Here is a 17,332-nt window from a genome sequence, read left to right as displayed (position 1 = left end):
AGCGTTTAGGAACAAGAAGTGCTATCATCTGCCTAGGGTGGTCTAGTTTGACCTTGCCTGGAAGCAGGGGGATGGACTAGATGACCTATCAAGGACTCTTCCGTCCTGAGTTTTCTATGGTACTCCTTCCTCATCCCAGCTGAAGTTGTATTTTCCAGGCTTGTCTTCCTGAGTCCATCAAAATAGCATAATAATAATTGGGGTATTTGTTAAACGCTTACTATATGCCAAGGGCTATACTAAATACAAGAAAATCAGGTCAAACACAGTCCCTGGCCCACATGGTGCTCACAGTCGAGGGGCCAGGGAGAGTTGAAGCCCTATTTTGCAGATGAGGAAACTGAGGCTCAGAAAGATGTGACCTGCCCAAGGTCCCACAACAGGTAAAGTGGCAGAACCAGGATTGGAACTCTGGTCCTCTGTCTCCCAGGCCCATGCTCTTTCCATTAGACCATACCGTTTCTCTTGTCTTGAACTTCGGAGAACTCTCCTGAATCCTAGAAACCTAGAGCTGCATTGGACCTTGAAGGCCAAGCCCCTGCCCTTATCAATCAATCAATTGTATTTATGGAGTACTTACCGTATGCAGAGCACTGTTCTATGTGCTTGGGAGAGTACCATATAACAGACTTTGGTAGACGTGTTCCCTGCCCGCAATGAGCTTGCAGTGTAGCGGGGGAGACAGACATATAAATAAAGAAATGACGGGTATGGACGTAAATGCTGTGGGGCTGAGGGAGGAGTGAATAGAGGGTGTCACAAAAGGGAGTGGGAGAAGAAGAAATGAGGCCCTAGTTGGGTAAGGCCCCTAAGGGACTATTTACCCTTAGGCAGGTGAATAGCCAGGACCAGTAGCTGTTCGGTCTATATTTAAAGATATCCTGGGATGGAGTAATCTTCCGACAAGTATTTTCAAATTGACCTTTAGGCACACTTTCCCCATTCCAAAGACTGGGCTTCACGGAGTGGGAGTCCTCCCCTCTCCCAGCCCCACACCACTTAGATACATATCTATAATTATATTAATGTCTGTCTCCCCCCCCCCAGACCGTAAACCCTCTGTGGGCAGGGAAATCGTCTCATATTGTTATATTGTACTCTCCCGAGCACTTAGTCCGGTATTCTGCACATAGTGCTCAATAAATAGGATTGCCTGACTGACTGTCTCCCACTGGAGGTTGGCATTTCCCCCCGTCTTCCTCTCCAACATACTTCTTGCCCCACGCCTCCAGTTTTGAGCCACTGTACTGTTGGCAGTGTAAGACACGCCAGGAAGCCATCATTCTCCTAATGGTCCTTTCGTTATGTTAATGAGCCAGGGCACATATGCTGAGCTCCAGTTCCCTGGGAACCTTGAATTAATCAACTGCGACTTGGTAATAAGGTAGAGAACCGGCGGTTTTCATGAACACTTCCAGCCGTGCTGGAGGTCTGGGCAGCACAAACTTTTCCAAAGAATCCCCTCATGGCAGGCATTAAGTCTCATTGAAAACATGTAGTGGATTCTGGATGGGATGGAAGGGAGAATGGGGCAGGGTAATTGCTGGATTCCTTGCCCATCTGCATCAAACAGAAACTCCTTATCATCGACTTTAGGGCACTCAGTCAACTCCGCCTCCTACCTTACCTTGCAGATCTCCTAGTACAGTCCCACTCACCCACTCTTGCTTCTTTAACACCTACCTACTTTCTGTGTCTTGATCTCGTCTTCTTTGCTGCTGACCCCTTACCTACATCCTCGTTCTGGTCAGGAACCTTCTCCCATTTCATCTCCAACAGACCACTACTCTCCTCATTTTTAAAACCCTGCTAAGATCTGCCCAGTGCCTGGCACATAGTAAGCGCTTAAGAAATACCATTATTATTATTATCACCTCTCATCCAAGAGGCCTCCTCTGACTAAGGCTTCATTTTCTCTATTCTCCCCCACTTCTGTGTCACCTATGCATTTAGGTCTGTTCTTATACACTCTGATATTCACCCCACCTTCAGCCCCACGGCACTTAGGTACATGTCTATTTTTAATTTATTTCAATGTCTCTCTCTCTCCCCCTGTAGTCTGGAAACTCCCTGTGGGCAGGGAACGTGTCTACTAACATTATTGTACTGTACTTTCCCAATCACTTAGTACAGTGCTAGGCATCCAGCAAGTGCTCAGTACATGCCACCAATTAGAAGACAAAGGTCAGAAAGAATGGGATGTTGGGAGAGAGGAACCCAGTAAGGGAGGGAAGCTTCTAGCACCTACATTTGTCCCAGACATCACTGTGATCTTTTGGCAACACCTCCACTTTGTATGGGGCTGGAGAGGCCTAGTAGATGCAATTAGAATAAACTCAATGAAACAGTTAATTACTAGTTTTTATTTTGTACTTAAAAATGGTGCAGAACACTGTTCTGAGTGCTTGGGAGATCTAAGTGAATAGTCATGATCCCTACCCTCCAAGAGTTTACACTATACGTGAAGAAGGAGATACTAAAATCAATTATAGGTAAGTTAATTGGGTTGGATGCAAGTTCAGATCATCAAATGTTCAAATGACGAACCTAAGTGAGGTAGTGTTTCTTGGATAGCCTTCTTCCAAGTTAGATAATTTGTCTGAATCTTGGCAGTGATCTTAGCTAGTCTGAATTTGAGAAACTCGTTTTTAGTAGGAAGACTTTTAAATCACGGATTTAATGCATCCATTCGAAGGAATGTATTTTTGAAGAAAAGAAAGCAACAAGTCCTAGCAGAAAGAGCATGGGCCTGGGAGTCAGAAGACCCGGGTTCTAATTCTGGCTTTTCCGCCTGCCTGCTTGTGACCTTGGGCAAGTGACTTAACTTCTCTGTGCCCCAGTTTCCTCACCTGTAAAATGAGGATTCAATACCTGTTCTCCTTCCTGCTTAGAATGTGAGCCCCATGGGGGACAGGGAGTGTGTCCAACCTGATCTTGTATCGACCCCAATGCTTAGTACAGTGCTTGGCACTTAATAAGCACTTAACAGTTATTATTATTGTTACTAATAATAATATATGGGGGATGGTAGGTGGTCTCTTCTCTTTCTTCTGTGTCCTTGACCTTTTTAATTGTTTTTCCATCAAGAGTGGAATTGGAACTTGTTCCAAATTGATCCATGCCAATCCAGTGGCTGATGTTTCAAAGTGGAGCTTATCTATATCCTGTCATTTCTCCTGTATCCCTGACATCTGCTTTGCCCGTTTCACCGCTCGTCGGCCTCTTCTTCAAACATTAATCAAGGCAAGGGAAAGAAGACAAAATTCAAATGATCAGTCTGTAGCTTTTTATCAGTTCCGGTCAAAGCTCTGCCGGGATGAAAGTTGAAATCGTTTGTCGAAATGACATTTGGAGATGATCTGTGGATCTCGCTGAGCCTTGCAATCCCCATTGCCCTTTACTTTAGGGAAGTGAGACTTTCTGGATCTCACCTTCCCTTGCACCAATCTGAACAGGGGAGACCTCGAGGCATCAGAAGAGGGAAGTATAATTAATACCACAGGTAGCTCCCTCCCTTTCTCCTCTTCTTTCCCTTCCTCCCCTCTGGCTCAGAGCACTCACACCCTACAATTCCCCGCCTTGTGTCCCATTGTATTCCAGCGCATTTCATCACTGGTCCCATAGACAAATTCCTTATCCTTTCCGTGAGGCTGGCTTATCAGCTGATGGAATTCGGTTGGAAAGTCCCAGGAGATTAAGGTCATTGCTCCTGCTTCCTGGAAGGAAAGGAACATCCCAGTCTCCGCCTAGTGGTAAGAGGCTTAGGCCCCGTGATACGTTGCTGGCTTCCCAACAGCCGGGATTGTGCCGAACATGCCCTACAGGTCCCGGCCAACCATTTTAAGCTTCTTAAAACTTCTGGGATGTATCACAATGCTCAGTGTTAAGCCAAAATAATCACTTGGGTTGAAACTAAAGCTGTAACAATTGGTGTGTTAGCAGGGGTTAGTTCCTGCACCCACTTTAAGCCTCAGTGGCTGAAAATGAAGAGTCTCAGACCTTCACCTTTACATCTCTGGCCAGTCATTTCTGGTTTCTCCATCTTTTCTCGGATACATCCCCGTGTTTCCTCACTTGCACTTGTTTACCTTGCTTCCTGACTTGCCTTTAGGTACTAAAGAGAGCATATTAATTCTCTCCCTACCCTCTTTCCTCTCTTTCTCCAGCTCTTCCTTACTCATTCTCACTTCCCCTGTCTGTCTACATCTGTCTTATTCTCTTCATCTCTTTCCTCTCTCCCCCACTGTCTTCAGCTCTTTTTTCCCACTTTCTTTCTCTCACCTCATGTTCCTGTGACCTTTGCCACGAGTTGGTACACTTGGATGGGCTGGGGGAAGTCTCCTGCTGAGTCAAACATCTGTGTTTACATATAGGAGAACAAGCAGGACTGATGGTTTGGGTCACTCAGAGAGCACTGCAGGTTCATTGATCAAGAAAGGCCTCTTTTGATTGGGTTAATTGAACTTTAGTCACTTCATGTCCCTTCTTTCCTTCCATCAGGCCTTCTCTTTCAAAATTACAAGCTGCCACTCTTCTTCTGGGAGTGTGAGCCTCCTTTGCTCCCTGTCTGCTTTTGAATGGGCCATTATGTGCTACCTCAAATAGACTGTTCACGTGGGACTCTCCCATCCAGGGCCCAGTGGCACAGAGCCCAGCTCTGAGACTGGGCTACCCGGGCTACCAGGCCCAGTGGAGGTGCCAGTCCTTCCACCAATCATGTCAGTATTTCCCTTTTTTTTTTTTTTAAAAAAAAGGTGTTTGTTAGGTGTTTACTATATGCCAGGCACTGTACTAAGCGCTGGGCTAGATACAAGTTAATCAGGTTGTAATCCCTGTCCCATACAAGGCTCACGGCCTTAATCCCTAATTTACAGATGAGGTAATTGAGGCACAGAGAAGTTAGTTGACTTGCCCAAGATCACACAGCAGGGGAGTGGTAGAGCTTAGATTAGTACTCAGGTGCTCTGACTTCCAGATCACTAGGCCATATTGCTTTCTGTGGCTTAGTGGCAAGAGCATGGCCCTGGGAATGAGCCGATGTGGGTTTTAATCCCAACTCCACCGTTTGTTTGCTGTGTGACCTTGGGCAAGTTACTTCACTTCTCTGTGCCTCAGTTCCCTCATCTGTAAAATGGGGAGTAAGACTGTGAGCCCCACGTGGGTCAACCTGATTACCTTGTATCTACCCTATCGCTTAGAACAGTGCTTGGCACATAGTAAGTGCGTAACAAATACCATAATTATTGTTATTATTAAAACTCAGAGTAACGGACTCCCTAGCCCTCTTTCCAGACCCAGTGGAGGTGCCAATCCTCCCTCCCACCAACCACGTTGGTATTACTTTAGAGACTCCCCAGGGAACACAGTGGGCAATGAGGAGATCTCCTTGGCCAATTCTCCTGGCACACTTGAGTTCAGCTCAGGAAAACTGGGGTTTCAAAATCCTCCCCGAGGAACTTTTCTGCAAGTCGGCAGGCGGGGTCGGTTCAGAGCCTTCTGAAAAAGATTACTCTGAGCAAGGCTTCTGTGGCATTGTGCGGAAAGCCAGATGGGGGCTTGATTACTTTTATTGAATCCAGCCCTGATTTCATCATCATTAAAATATAAGAGACTGAAACCGATACAAAGATCTGACAAGTGTTATACGTTGCCTAGTAAGGACAAGGGAGACTTTGGTGCCGCTTTCTCTGACGCCATCCTGCCCAACCAGGGTAGAGGAAGCTGGAGATAGCCAGTCATTAGGCCTCTAAAGGCCCGGCCTTTATTGGAAAATTTACACTCCCAGATTCTGTTATTCGAGAGCTGCTCACGCGATGGCCCCACCAAAGGAAAAAAAAAATGTGCATTTCTGTTCTAACTCAGAAAACAGCAGCAGCGACCAGAGGCAGGCCTGCAAGAAACACGAGCTCTACGTCAGCTTCCGAGATCTCGGTTGGCAGGTAAGCAGCTCTCTGGGCCTTTCTGCCCATCCAGCTGTTGGCTATCATTTGGATATTAAGTTAATATTAATGGGATATTTAGAAGAGAAATAGACACTTTTACAATACTGGCTAAATGTCTTGACCCCACTTCCAGTGAATGGGGCACTTTCTTTATGCCTTATTCTAGACTAGTGTGTTGCTGTAGGGTGCTGACTACTGACAAGGCTCCATATAACAGAGGTGGCCTCATTTTATTAGAGGAAATTCACCTTCTCAATAATAACAATAACGATAATAATAATAATGATAATAATAATAATAATATCTTATTTTTTGCACAGTGATTGTTATTTTTCTAAAGGATTGCCATATCAGTGATCTCACTTTCTCTTCAGAACATCCTGATGAGATAAGACTGTTTTTAGTGAATGGCACTGCACCAGTGATTTGTCCAAGGTGTTGATGGATGGCCTTGAACTGGTGTACCAGTGGTTTGAATTTCAGTGGCTTCTTTCGTAAATTGGTCTTCCTATATTTCTTCTTCTTGGTCCAGGACTGGATAATCGCTCCTGAAGGCTATGCCGCCTACTATTGTGAAGGAGAGTGTGCCTTTCCCTTGAATTCCTACATGAACGCCACAAACCACGCAATTGTTCAGACACTGGTAGGTTCAACCTCACTTGCCAAGGCAAGCCGGCTTGTCGTTTCCTGCCTGAATCATCTAAGCTGGGGAAAACCATCCCAGAGTTCCCAGTGGATGGTAGGCTTGTGTTTTGAAATCTGCCAGATAATGCTGCCCTTTCATTTGGCAGGCAGAGTGTTAAGGCCAGAATAAATATTTGCATGCAGGGTTAATCACTCTTGGTTACAGGCATTAACGGTGCTATAAGCACAGGGAGAATATCCTCAGGCCACTTGCCAGATCTGGAGACTGAGGACTGTCTGGATTTCCTCTGAGGGCCTGTCCCACGTGAGACTGTGGGTTTTCAGTGTCGTTGATGCTCCGTCTCCAGGTAGGGTAGGGATCCAGGGTCTTCCCGCCTCGAAGGATTGGGCTGTGAAATTTTATGGCGATGGAGAACTGAAGAAATCCCTTTTCGCCACAAGGAATTTCTTCTTTTGGCTTGGCTTCAAAAGACTTACAGGCCATAAGAATTGGTTCCCTCTTTTCTCAAGCGAGGGGAAGTTCAAAAAATATTCAGATGTAGGTAGAGAAGCCGATGGGTGAGAGCTGAGGAGAAGGTGACAGCCTCCACTGCAGATATCCTACCAACTGAAAATTTCTGCCAGGAAGGATCCTTGCTGCAACTGGAAAACAGCTCATCTTCCCAGCTTTTGCTAGGAGGGAAACTCTTAGCCTGAGCCTGGGTTTTAACTTCAGGCAATGAGAAGCCCAAGAGTTTCCTGTAGTATTGATCCCCATTCTTGTAGCGAGCTGGATTTTAGTGGAGGCGCTACACAGCTCCCAAAGATAATCTTTCACACTGGATGTGGATTTGGGCTGCCAACCTCCCTGAGGTGGAAGAAATGTAGAATCACAGAGCAAACAGGAAGTTTAAGCGCATCGATTTGGGCAACACGTTTACGGGCAAATGAATTTAGAATCCACCCCACAATATGGGTGGATTCAGAAATGAAAACTACGTTCTCTTAGTTCTCTGAGCTCCATGTGGAACAGGGATTGGGTCTGATCTTTCTTTTTTTTTTCTTCATAGTATTCATTGAGCATTTACTAGTTCAGACTCTGTACCAAGCACTGGGGCAGTTACTAGATAACCAGTTGGACACAGTCCATGCATGGGACTAGAAGTCTTAATCCCTATTTTACAGATGAGGTGACAGAGGCACAGAGAAGTTAAGTGGCTTGCCTAAGGTGTCACAGCAGATAAATGGAGGATTAGAACGCAGGTCCTCTGACTCCCAGGCCCAGGCTCTGTCCACTACACCATGCTTCTTCTATGCTGCCTGTCTTGTTTCAATCCCAATACTTAGTACGGAGCTCTGCACATAGTAAACGCTTAACAAATACCTCAATCGATGGCATTTATTGAACACTCATTTTGTGCCAAGCACTGCACTACATGCTTGGGAGAGTGCAATACAGTAGAGTTGGTAGACGAGATCCCTCCCCACTAAGATAATGCAGTCTAAACGGGGAGATAGGCACTCAAGTAAATTAGAGAGAGAGGGCAAAGAACACGTACATATGTGCTCTGGGGGCTGGGATCGAGTGAATATCAAGTGCTCAAGGGGTACAGTCAAGTACAAAGATGACAGAGAAGGGAGCGCAAATAGAGGAAATGAGCTTTTAGTCAGGTAAGGCTTATTACTACTACTACTAATAATAGCATTAATTAATAGTGGTGTAGCACTGTTTTTAGCCGCAGTGCTGTTTTACTCTCTAAGTAATTCTGCTCGGTATTTGAAGAGATTCCTCATTTTTCCTGAGCACTATGGCTCAAAGCCATAACTCAGATGATAGAGTTTGCCCAACAATACTGTTGTTTGGACTTGACTTTATTTGCCAAGGTGCTTACAGTGTTTTGTCCAAGATGTGGGCATGGACTGGGGAGTCAGAAGGTCATGGGTTCTAATCCCAACCCTGCCACTTGTCTGCTGTGTGACCTTGGGCAAGTCACTTCCCTTCTCTGTGCCTCAGTTGCCTCATCTGTAAAATGGGGATTGAGACTGGGATCCCCGGGTGGGACAGGGACTGTGTCCAACCTGATTTGCTTGTATCCACCCCAGCGCTTAGTCCAGTGCCTAGCACAGCGCTTAACAAATACCACAATTATTACGATTATGTGCTGTTACCAGAGGAGAGATAAAAGAGAGTCTCTAAGAGAAACAGCATGATCTAATAAAAAGAGCAAAGGCCTAGGAGTCAAGAGACCTGGCTTCTAATCTCATCTTTGCCACTTGCCTAGCGTGTGACCCGGGGCAAGTTACTCGGCTTATCTGTGCCCCAGTTTTCTCATCTGTAAAATAGGGATTCGATAACCTGTTCTCCCTCCCCCTTAGACTTTGAGCCGTATGTGAGACAGGGACTGGGTCTGATCTGATTGTATTATACCTACCCCAGTGTTTAACACAATACTTGACACATAGGAAGTACTTAACACATATCATTTATTGTTATTGCTATTAGTACCAGTAGCATTAATAATAATATTAATATTCCGTGATTGAACATTTCCCCGTTTTTTACCCTTGTTGTCTCCCAGGTGCATTTTATAAATCCAGAGACTGTGCCGAAACCCTGCTGTGCCCCAACGCAACTCAATGCCATCTCCGTCCTCTATTTTGATGACAGCTCTAATGTCATTTTAAAAAAATACAGGAACATGGTTGTCCGGGCCTGTGGTTGCCATTAGGGTCGCCCCAACCTAACCACCCGTTTTGGACGCTGATGCGTTTTGGAAAGAGTGTCTCCGTGCCATTTGGCAAGAGGCTCGAGGCCTTCCTCAACGAGCTCGTTTAAAGGAAGCCGGCAAAACACCATCCGGGAGGGCCTCGTTCCTCGTTTAGGCGAGCGAGCGATTGGACAAAATGTACGGAATTTGGGATCCAGGTGGCTTTTGATCCATTCCTCTTTCACTTCTTGGAAGCAAGATGCTGCAAGCTGCTGCAAGAGAAGCAAACCCGTATTAAATAATGCTGGGCTGCGATAATTGACTTCTATGTCTCACCCAGAGATGATTCACTCTCCAGGGATAATTATGAACACCACTGCATGGAGGCCACCCAGCAGGATATGTGTGTGAGTGCGTGTGTGGGTGGGTGTAAAAGTGTGTACACTTGGGTATGTGCTAAGCAAAACGCATATGAAAGTTCCTGTAATAAATGTCACAATAAAATAACTAAAAGAAAATGGTTGGGACACAGCAAATGAATCTTCCTAAACAATTTATCCCAGATTCATTATTTACTCTGTCTTCATAAACAAAATCCAAGGTTATGTAGCAGGGCGAATTATGTTCACATTAATATCGCAACAGTAAATTTTCTGTTCACTCGCAAGAGCAGCCATGGAAAATGAAATCCCCTTTTGGGGCATGTGGATACTAATTGGTAGAGAAACAAAATGAAAAGTAAATAAACTTCAAGCAACAAGCTTGCTCTTTTCATTTGTATTCTATGGTGGCAATGAAAATTAGGATTTCAAGCACCAGTGAACATTTTAATTTACAGTTCTGGGAGGAGAGAATTAAAAAAAAAATTCCCAAGATGAAATTGAGGGGGGAACAGTAAGGCAAATAACCTGTGGTTTAATTCCAACTCTTTCGTGTCAAACATTGGCTACATAATGGTTTTGAGGCAGTGTGTTAGAAATGCTACTAACTATTGTGGAAGAACAGGAACTATAGCCTATATGTAGCCCCGTTCAAAGAGTTGGGGCTTTCTGTCTTACTCTTTCAAGTTGTCGGTTTTCTTTATCCATAGCAACCTGTAGAAATAAAGACTCCAGAAAGGTTCTTTCTCAATTACTGCCTCTTTGAAGTCTGAATGCACGTCCAACATTGTCAGGAATATGTAAATTATTTTGAAGAGAGGCAACCTCGGGCAAGACACCAGGAGTGCACCCTCTGAAAATCATCAGAAAGTGGCTGGCTTTGAAAATGGGATTTAGTAGATAATGGATCTTTAAAAGAATTCCAAGCAAAGGAGAAGGAAAGCCCTAACCCTTCCAACCGAGCAGGCAAACACAAATGAACCATTTCTTTGGAGCCATTTCGGATCAGCAGGCTCAGAACCCACGAGCAGGTATGTGCTGGATTGCGTGGCTTGTGGACTGTGTGCAACTCACCGTCCATGTACACCAGTTTGTCTAAGGAAAGGTAGTTTGGGGATTGGTCCAGTAAATAGAAGGGGCAGATTGAAAGCCAAGGCTCTTGATATATGGTGCTCTTTTCCTATTTTTTACTGTCAGGGAACTATTAGGTAAAGCAAGTTGAAGGGACTGGGTGATATAAAATAGAGAAACAAGGTGAAGGTGAGTTAGAGTTGAGCTTTTGGAGGGTGGAAGATATTACCAAATACACTACATACACAGAGCATCGAAAACCAAAATATCTTAAGATTTCACAGTCCATGCCGTAAGGCAGCCATGAAACGCCCTTCAGTCGCTTCAAGCTGGTGGCCATTTCTGTTCCGTTCACAGCTAAATAGATACATCTGGAGCTCGGTTGCCTTCCTCTTCTCAGGAGGTTAGTCCATGAGGCTGTCCAACTAGTGAACCATGGAGGGACCACCTAGATTTTACTATTTTCTCGTCTAACCTGAGCAGAGGTACTTAGGGACCCTGTGTGTTTTTGACTCTAAAACGAAACTGCAACAATTCTGCCCTCGTGGGCCTGTGTTAATGTGTCAAAATCTGCTCTTTGCCCTTGCTGTGGAAACACAAGGGCTTGGGGTAAACATCATTGTTTGTACATTTTTTTTGTAAATAATTGTCACAAAGCAGAAAAAAAATTATTTATTTCCATCTCTGAATTTCCTCATTATTCACTGAGGAAACTGATTCTCATCTCTCTTAAGACACATTTGTTTCCTTATTTAAGAAGATATTTATTAACAGTTGGCAAAATATATGTACACATTTTTGGTTCTTTTCATAGAGCAGTTGTTGTTAGATGACTTTTGTACAAATAGGAAAATAAAAGAATTTGGACTTTACAATAAAAAAGAAATCTCATCTTGTAGGCCAGTGTGGTTATTTTCTGGGTTCACTCTACCTATGGATTTGAAAACTGGAATTAGAATTTCCACCTCGTATGCAAACCAGCCTACTACTCTTCTTCCGCTGTTTTTAATAAGTTTTTTGGTCATTCCACCGGTAGAGGGAAATGGGTACTTGTCAAGTATATACTGCAGCTGTTTGGGCTAAATACAGGAGAGAAGGAACAAAATGAAAAATATGAATATGGTTTGTAAGCTCCACTACAAAGATCCTTGATTGAATTATAGTGCAGCTGTCAGCAGCTGTTTCAAAGAAGCAGGGGGTAAATTAGTTCTGTTTACTGCTAACATAGTTCATGGATTTAGTCATCCCAATAAAATTATAGAGGCACAAGAAAGGAAAAAGAAACTCTGAAGCAACTCGAGCCAAAGAGCTGACATTTTCTAATTTAGATTGTTTGAGCATATTTCAGAGATGCTGCTGGCATCGGGGCTTCTCACTGTGTACACAACACCACATTGCTATGGAGGCAACTGAAAAGTCATTGCCTAAATACAAAATTAGGAAAACACCATCACTTTAGGGCATAAAATAATCATTTGGGTTCCCGTGTGCTTTGAAGTGTGTGCTGAATTACCCTGCCTTATGCTCAAGCAGTCCCTGACTTGTGGGGGTGAAACATAGCTGTTGGGCTTGAGTGTCCCCTCCATTAAAAATGAAACAGATCCTTCTTTAACAAGTTCCAAATCTGCATTTGGATGCCGGATTGGCTTCCCTGGTTTTGTAACCATCTACTCATTTAAACCCCATTTGCTATGAGTGTAGAGCAACAGATTATTGAGCGCCATTTTTCCTTGGCTCCTCTAGGAGCATTACTCAGCGGACGGTCTGAGGCTTCCATAACTCCTCTCGGAGAGCTTGTCAGCTCTTGATCTCTGGCATCACGTTGATCTTTACCCCACCAATAACGATGAAATCTACTGTGCACTTGCTGTGTGCCGGGCTATATGCTAAGCGCTGGGTGGATCCAAGATAATCAGTCACGGACTCTGTCCCACCTGGAGCTCACAGTCTAAGAGGTGGAGGTAGCAGGTATCTTATCCTCACTTTGAAGATGAGGACACAGGCCCAGAGAGGCAAAGTGACTTGTCCAACGTCACTCAGCAGATCAGTGACAGAAGAGGGGTTAGAATCTGCATCGCCTGAATCCAGGCCTGTGCTCTTTCCACTAAGCCGCACCATTGATGCGGCTGCTGCTTCATCTCCAAATCTACTTTCCTGGAAAATAAGCTTTGGAGGATTTATATTACCAATCTTGAGAAAACGGCTCTTTGAATTTGGAAGGGAGAAAAATGATATAACATGACTAACTTGCTTTCCCTCTTTTGTTGTGGTACATAATGACCGGCTTCCAGTTCTACACTCTTACAAGGCCATTGCTATTTGGGAAATTGCGAAGTGAAAAGAATTTGCTGAAAATAGTTCTTTGTATGAAACCTAACTAGACCGGGAAGTTAATTGAAACATGTTTCAGATTTCTTTCGACAATATATTCTGAAAGATTCTTCCATGTTTTCAAGGGGATATAAATTCAGGAGAAAATAAGAAAAGCTAGAATGTGAAGTTGCTTGGGTGTTCCATCCCAAAGAACTGAATTTAGGTGGCCTACAAGAAAGGGACCAAATCAAGCTTAACCAATCTAGTTCTATTACAGTCTGAGTTTGATTAATCAGTGGTACTTATTGAGTGCTTACTATGTGCGGAGAGCTGTATTAATTGCTTGGGAAAGTACATGATAATTTTCGGTAGTTATGATCCCTGCCCACAAGGAGTTTACAGTCTAGTGATAGAGGTAGATCTTAAATTATCCTGTACTGAGAAATCACCCTCAACTTTTTCCAAGAACCACAGGCCTGAACGCAAACACTTTCAAAATAGGGGGAGATCACTACTGAAAACTGAAGACTAAATTTGCTTTTGCCAATCAACTCACATTCATGGGAGCTCCGAAGAAAGAAGACAAATATGTACTGTTTGGATGATGAGGTTAATCATAGTGAATTTGTTATCCCAGGACATTGTGTAGACTGAATATCAGAAGGTTTACGATGAGTTGTCCATAAGGGTAATCAGGGGGAGTGTTGGGAATGTAGAAAGGACCATCTAGGGAAGTTGGGTGGTCAATCCCTAACTATTAGACTGGATGTCATACAGGGAAATAATCCCTACCTCTCCTCCCTTCTCTCTTTCTACCGCCCACCCTGCACGCTCCGCTCCTCTGCCGCCCACCTCCTCACTGTCCCTCGGTCTCGCCTATCCCGCCGTCGACCCCTAGGCCACGTCCTCCCGCGGTCCTGGAACGCCCTTCCTCCTCACCTCCGCCAAACTGATTCTCTTCCCCTCTTCAAAACCTTACTTAAAACTCACCTCCTCCAAGAGGCCTTCCCAGACTGAGCTCCCCTTCTCCCTCTACTCCCTCTACCGCCCCCCCTTCACCTCTCCACAGCTTAACCTTCTTTTCCCCCCATTTCCCTCTGCTCCTCCCCCCTCCCTTCCCATCCCCTCAGCACTGTACTCGTCTGCTCAACTATATATATTTTCATTACCCTATTTATTTTGTTAATGAAATGTCCATCGCCTTGATTCTATTTAGTTGCCATTGTTTTTACGAGATGTTCTTCCCCTTGACTCTATTTATTGCCATTGTTCTTGTCTGTCCGTCTCCCCCGATTAGACTGTAAGCCCGTCAAATGGCAGGGACTGTCTCTATCTGTTGCCGACTTGTTCATTCCAAGAGCTTAGTACAGTGCTCTGCACATAGTAAGCGCTCAATAAATACTATTGAATGAGAGGGGAAGGAGGAAGGGGGAAATGAAAAACAGCATTACCTAGTGGATAGAGTACAGGCCTGGGAGTCAGAGGATCTGGATTCTAATCCTGGCTCCATCACTTATCTGCTGTATGACCCTGGTCAAGTCACTTTACTCTTGCCTGCCTCAGAAATGGGGATTAAGATTGTGAGCCCCAAGTGGGACATGGACTGTGTCCGACCTGATTAGCTTGTATCTACCCCAGTGCTTAGTACAGTGCCTGGCACATAGTAAGCGCTTAACAAATACCATTAAAAATACTCAACTGTAAATGCCTGAAAAATCATTAAGAAGCAGTGAGACAGAGCTAAGAGACTCCATAGAGCAAGACTAAGTTTAGGACGCTAAAGCCTAAGTAGGGGACGTAGGACCCTGAAAGCATAGGAGCCAGACAGGCAAGGGTGGAAGCAGTGTGGCTCAGTGGGAAGAGCATGGGCTTGGAAGTCAGAGGACATGGGTTCTAATCCCGGCTCCGCCACTTGTCAGCTGTGTGACTCTGGGCAAGTCACTTCACTTCTCTGTGCCTCAGTTCCCTCATCTGCAAAATGGGGATGAAGACTGTGAGCCTCACCTAGGACAACCTGATTACCCTGTATCTTCCCCGGCACTTAGAACAGTGCTGTGCATATAGTAAGCGCTTAACAAATACCAACATTATTATTATTAAAGGTGAGAAGATGGAGATGGTAGCAGTTGGAGGGTCTGGAAGGATGCCAGGGACTGGCTTGGGATCCTATAAGCCAAAGCTTGCTAGGATGAATGAATTTAGAGAAGCCAGGAAGACCAGGGGGTAGGATAGAGAGAAGCTGGGCCTTGGTTCAGAAAAACATCAATAAAAAAGTTGCTTTCTGACTCCAACTCATGTAACCTTAACTCCTGCAAACTACAGCCCCTCCGCGAAAAGAATTGATCCCTAGTGGGTAAAACATTTAGGTGGTTCTCATTCTTTCACGTTCGTGGTGGCAGAAGCCCATAGAAATATCATCCATATTTCAAGTCCTATGAATTCTTAATACAGCCAAGGAAAAGCAGCAGCGCCAGGCAGTAGTCTCAGTAGGCAGAGCTGCAGGCCGCATCATCAGGCATGACAATGCCATCTCAAGAGCCGAAATCTTTCCTGGGACCTCAACTTCCAAAATTACAAATGCATTCTGTTACTTGAAACAGAAAGCCTTAGCTGCATCTCCTCCACCCGACTCAGTTTGATGGAAAATGAGGCCGCGGCTCTGTGCCATTAAGAAACAAACGAAGCCCAGAATTGAGGTTTTCAAACAGACGTTTGTCCCACGCAGACTCAGCCAGAGGCTCTCGGCACTTACGGGTACTTGGACAGCTGGTTCTACCGTACCCTTTTGTTTGGTCAGAAATAGCAGCACAGTTTATACACGGGAGAGAGTGGAAAGTCCCACTTGAGTGGTCACTTCCTTGGAGGAAAGATCTGGGTCCCATAGCATCCGTTCTTCCAAATATTTATCAATTTTCAAAGTCTATTCTCATGCTACTGTGCTTGCGTCCATGTCAGGCTAGCATTTCAAGTCCTGATTCTGCAACAGAATCTCAAGGAAAAATCTCCATACTTACTATCATTCAATCAATGGCATTTACTGAGTGCTAACTGGGTGCAGAGCACTGTACTAAGTGCTTGGGAGAGTACTATAGAGTAAAGTAGACCTGCTTCCTGCCCTTAAGAATCTTCCAATCTGGGGGGTGGCATGAACACACACCATTCACGGATGGGAAAAGCGGAAGAAAATTTGGGACGATGTGAGTGAGTGCAGGTAAAAGGGAATGGAAGTTGATAAAACTACTTTCCACCTGAGTAAAATGGTGGAGAGCATGAGAGGAGAGAGCTTTTTGCCATGACTCTACCCTGCTGGGAGACAGAGCATAAACTGGTAGAATGGGGCTTTGCGTATTGTGAACTGTGAGTGCGCTCCTAAGGTCTTCATTTCCTTAACCAATCCCTTTCTGGAGACCGTCTCCAAGCCCATCAGGGAACTCAGTCAGTCAATCAATCAATCAATCCGTCATATTTATTGAACGCTTACTGTGTGCAGAACACGGTACTAAGTGCTTGGGACAGTACAATACAACAGAGTTGGTAGGCATGTTCCTCAGTCATAAGGATCTTAATTTGCAAAGCAAGGATATAGAGGGCAATAAATCCATATATATGTATCTATATCCATATATATATTTCAGGTAAATCAATAGAATGAATACAATATAACAATATGAGGTGTAGTACAGTGCTCTGCACATAGTATATGCTCAATAAAAGCCATTGATTGATTTAAAAAATATGACAATAGACACGTTCCCTGCTCACAACAAGTTTGCAATCTAGAGGGAGAGTCATTAATATAAATAAATAAGTTATGAATACATACATAAGTGCTATAGGGCTGAAGGAGAGTTGAATCCAAAGTAGAAAGCTTCTTTTTAGCCATAATCCTTTGTAGGGCAAACTTGATGCCCAGAGTCTTACTACTAAATGGGAAACAGTGGCCTAGTAGAAAGAGCACGGGTCTGTGAATCATGAATCCTGGATCTGCCATTTCTCTGTTGTGAGACACTAGGGTCTTTCTACAGGCTCATCCCCTGTAGGATGGAGAGATAATAATAATAACAATAATAATAAATTGTGGAATTTGTTAAGCACTTACTATGTGCTAAGCTTGGGGTAGATACAGTGCAATCAAATTGGACACAGTCATTTTCCCCCATGGAGCTCACAGTCTGAGGAGGAGGGAGACAGGTATTTTTTGATCCACACTTTAGAGAGGAGGAAACTGAGGCACGGAGAAGTTAAGTAAGTTGCCCAAGGTCACACAGCAGAAAAGCAGCAGAGCGGAGATTAG

General features: G+C 44.4%; 1 protein-coding gene across 1 annotated transcript in view; it reads left to right on the top strand.

The window, feature by feature from the left end:
• Positions 1–11,621, top strand: part of BMP7 (bone morphogenetic protein 7) — a 79,383-nt gene extending 67,762 nt beyond the window's left edge. Inside the window, exons 5-7 of the mRNA XM_001510274.5 lie at positions 5,863–5,939; positions 6,475–6,585; positions 9,146–11,621. Coding sequence (XP_001510324.1) covers positions 5,863–5,939; positions 6,475–6,585; positions 9,146–9,295 — 338 coding nt within the window. The 3' untranslated portion in view covers positions 9,296–11,621. The remainder of the gene's footprint in view (positions 1–5,862; positions 5,940–6,474; positions 6,586–9,145) is intronic.
• The last annotated feature ends 5,711 nt before the right edge of the window (positions 11,622–17,332 follow it).

This window comes from Ornithorhynchus anatinus, chromosome 8 (assembly GCF_004115215.2).
Source record: "Ornithorhynchus anatinus isolate Pmale09 chromosome 8, mOrnAna1.pri.v4, whole genome shotgun sequence".
Classification (NCBI taxonomy): domain Eukaryota; kingdom Metazoa; phylum Chordata; class Mammalia; order Monotremata; family Ornithorhynchidae; genus Ornithorhynchus; species Ornithorhynchus anatinus.
Note: the sequence above shows the minus strand (reverse complement) of the source record. Positions and strands in the feature narration are given on the sequence as shown.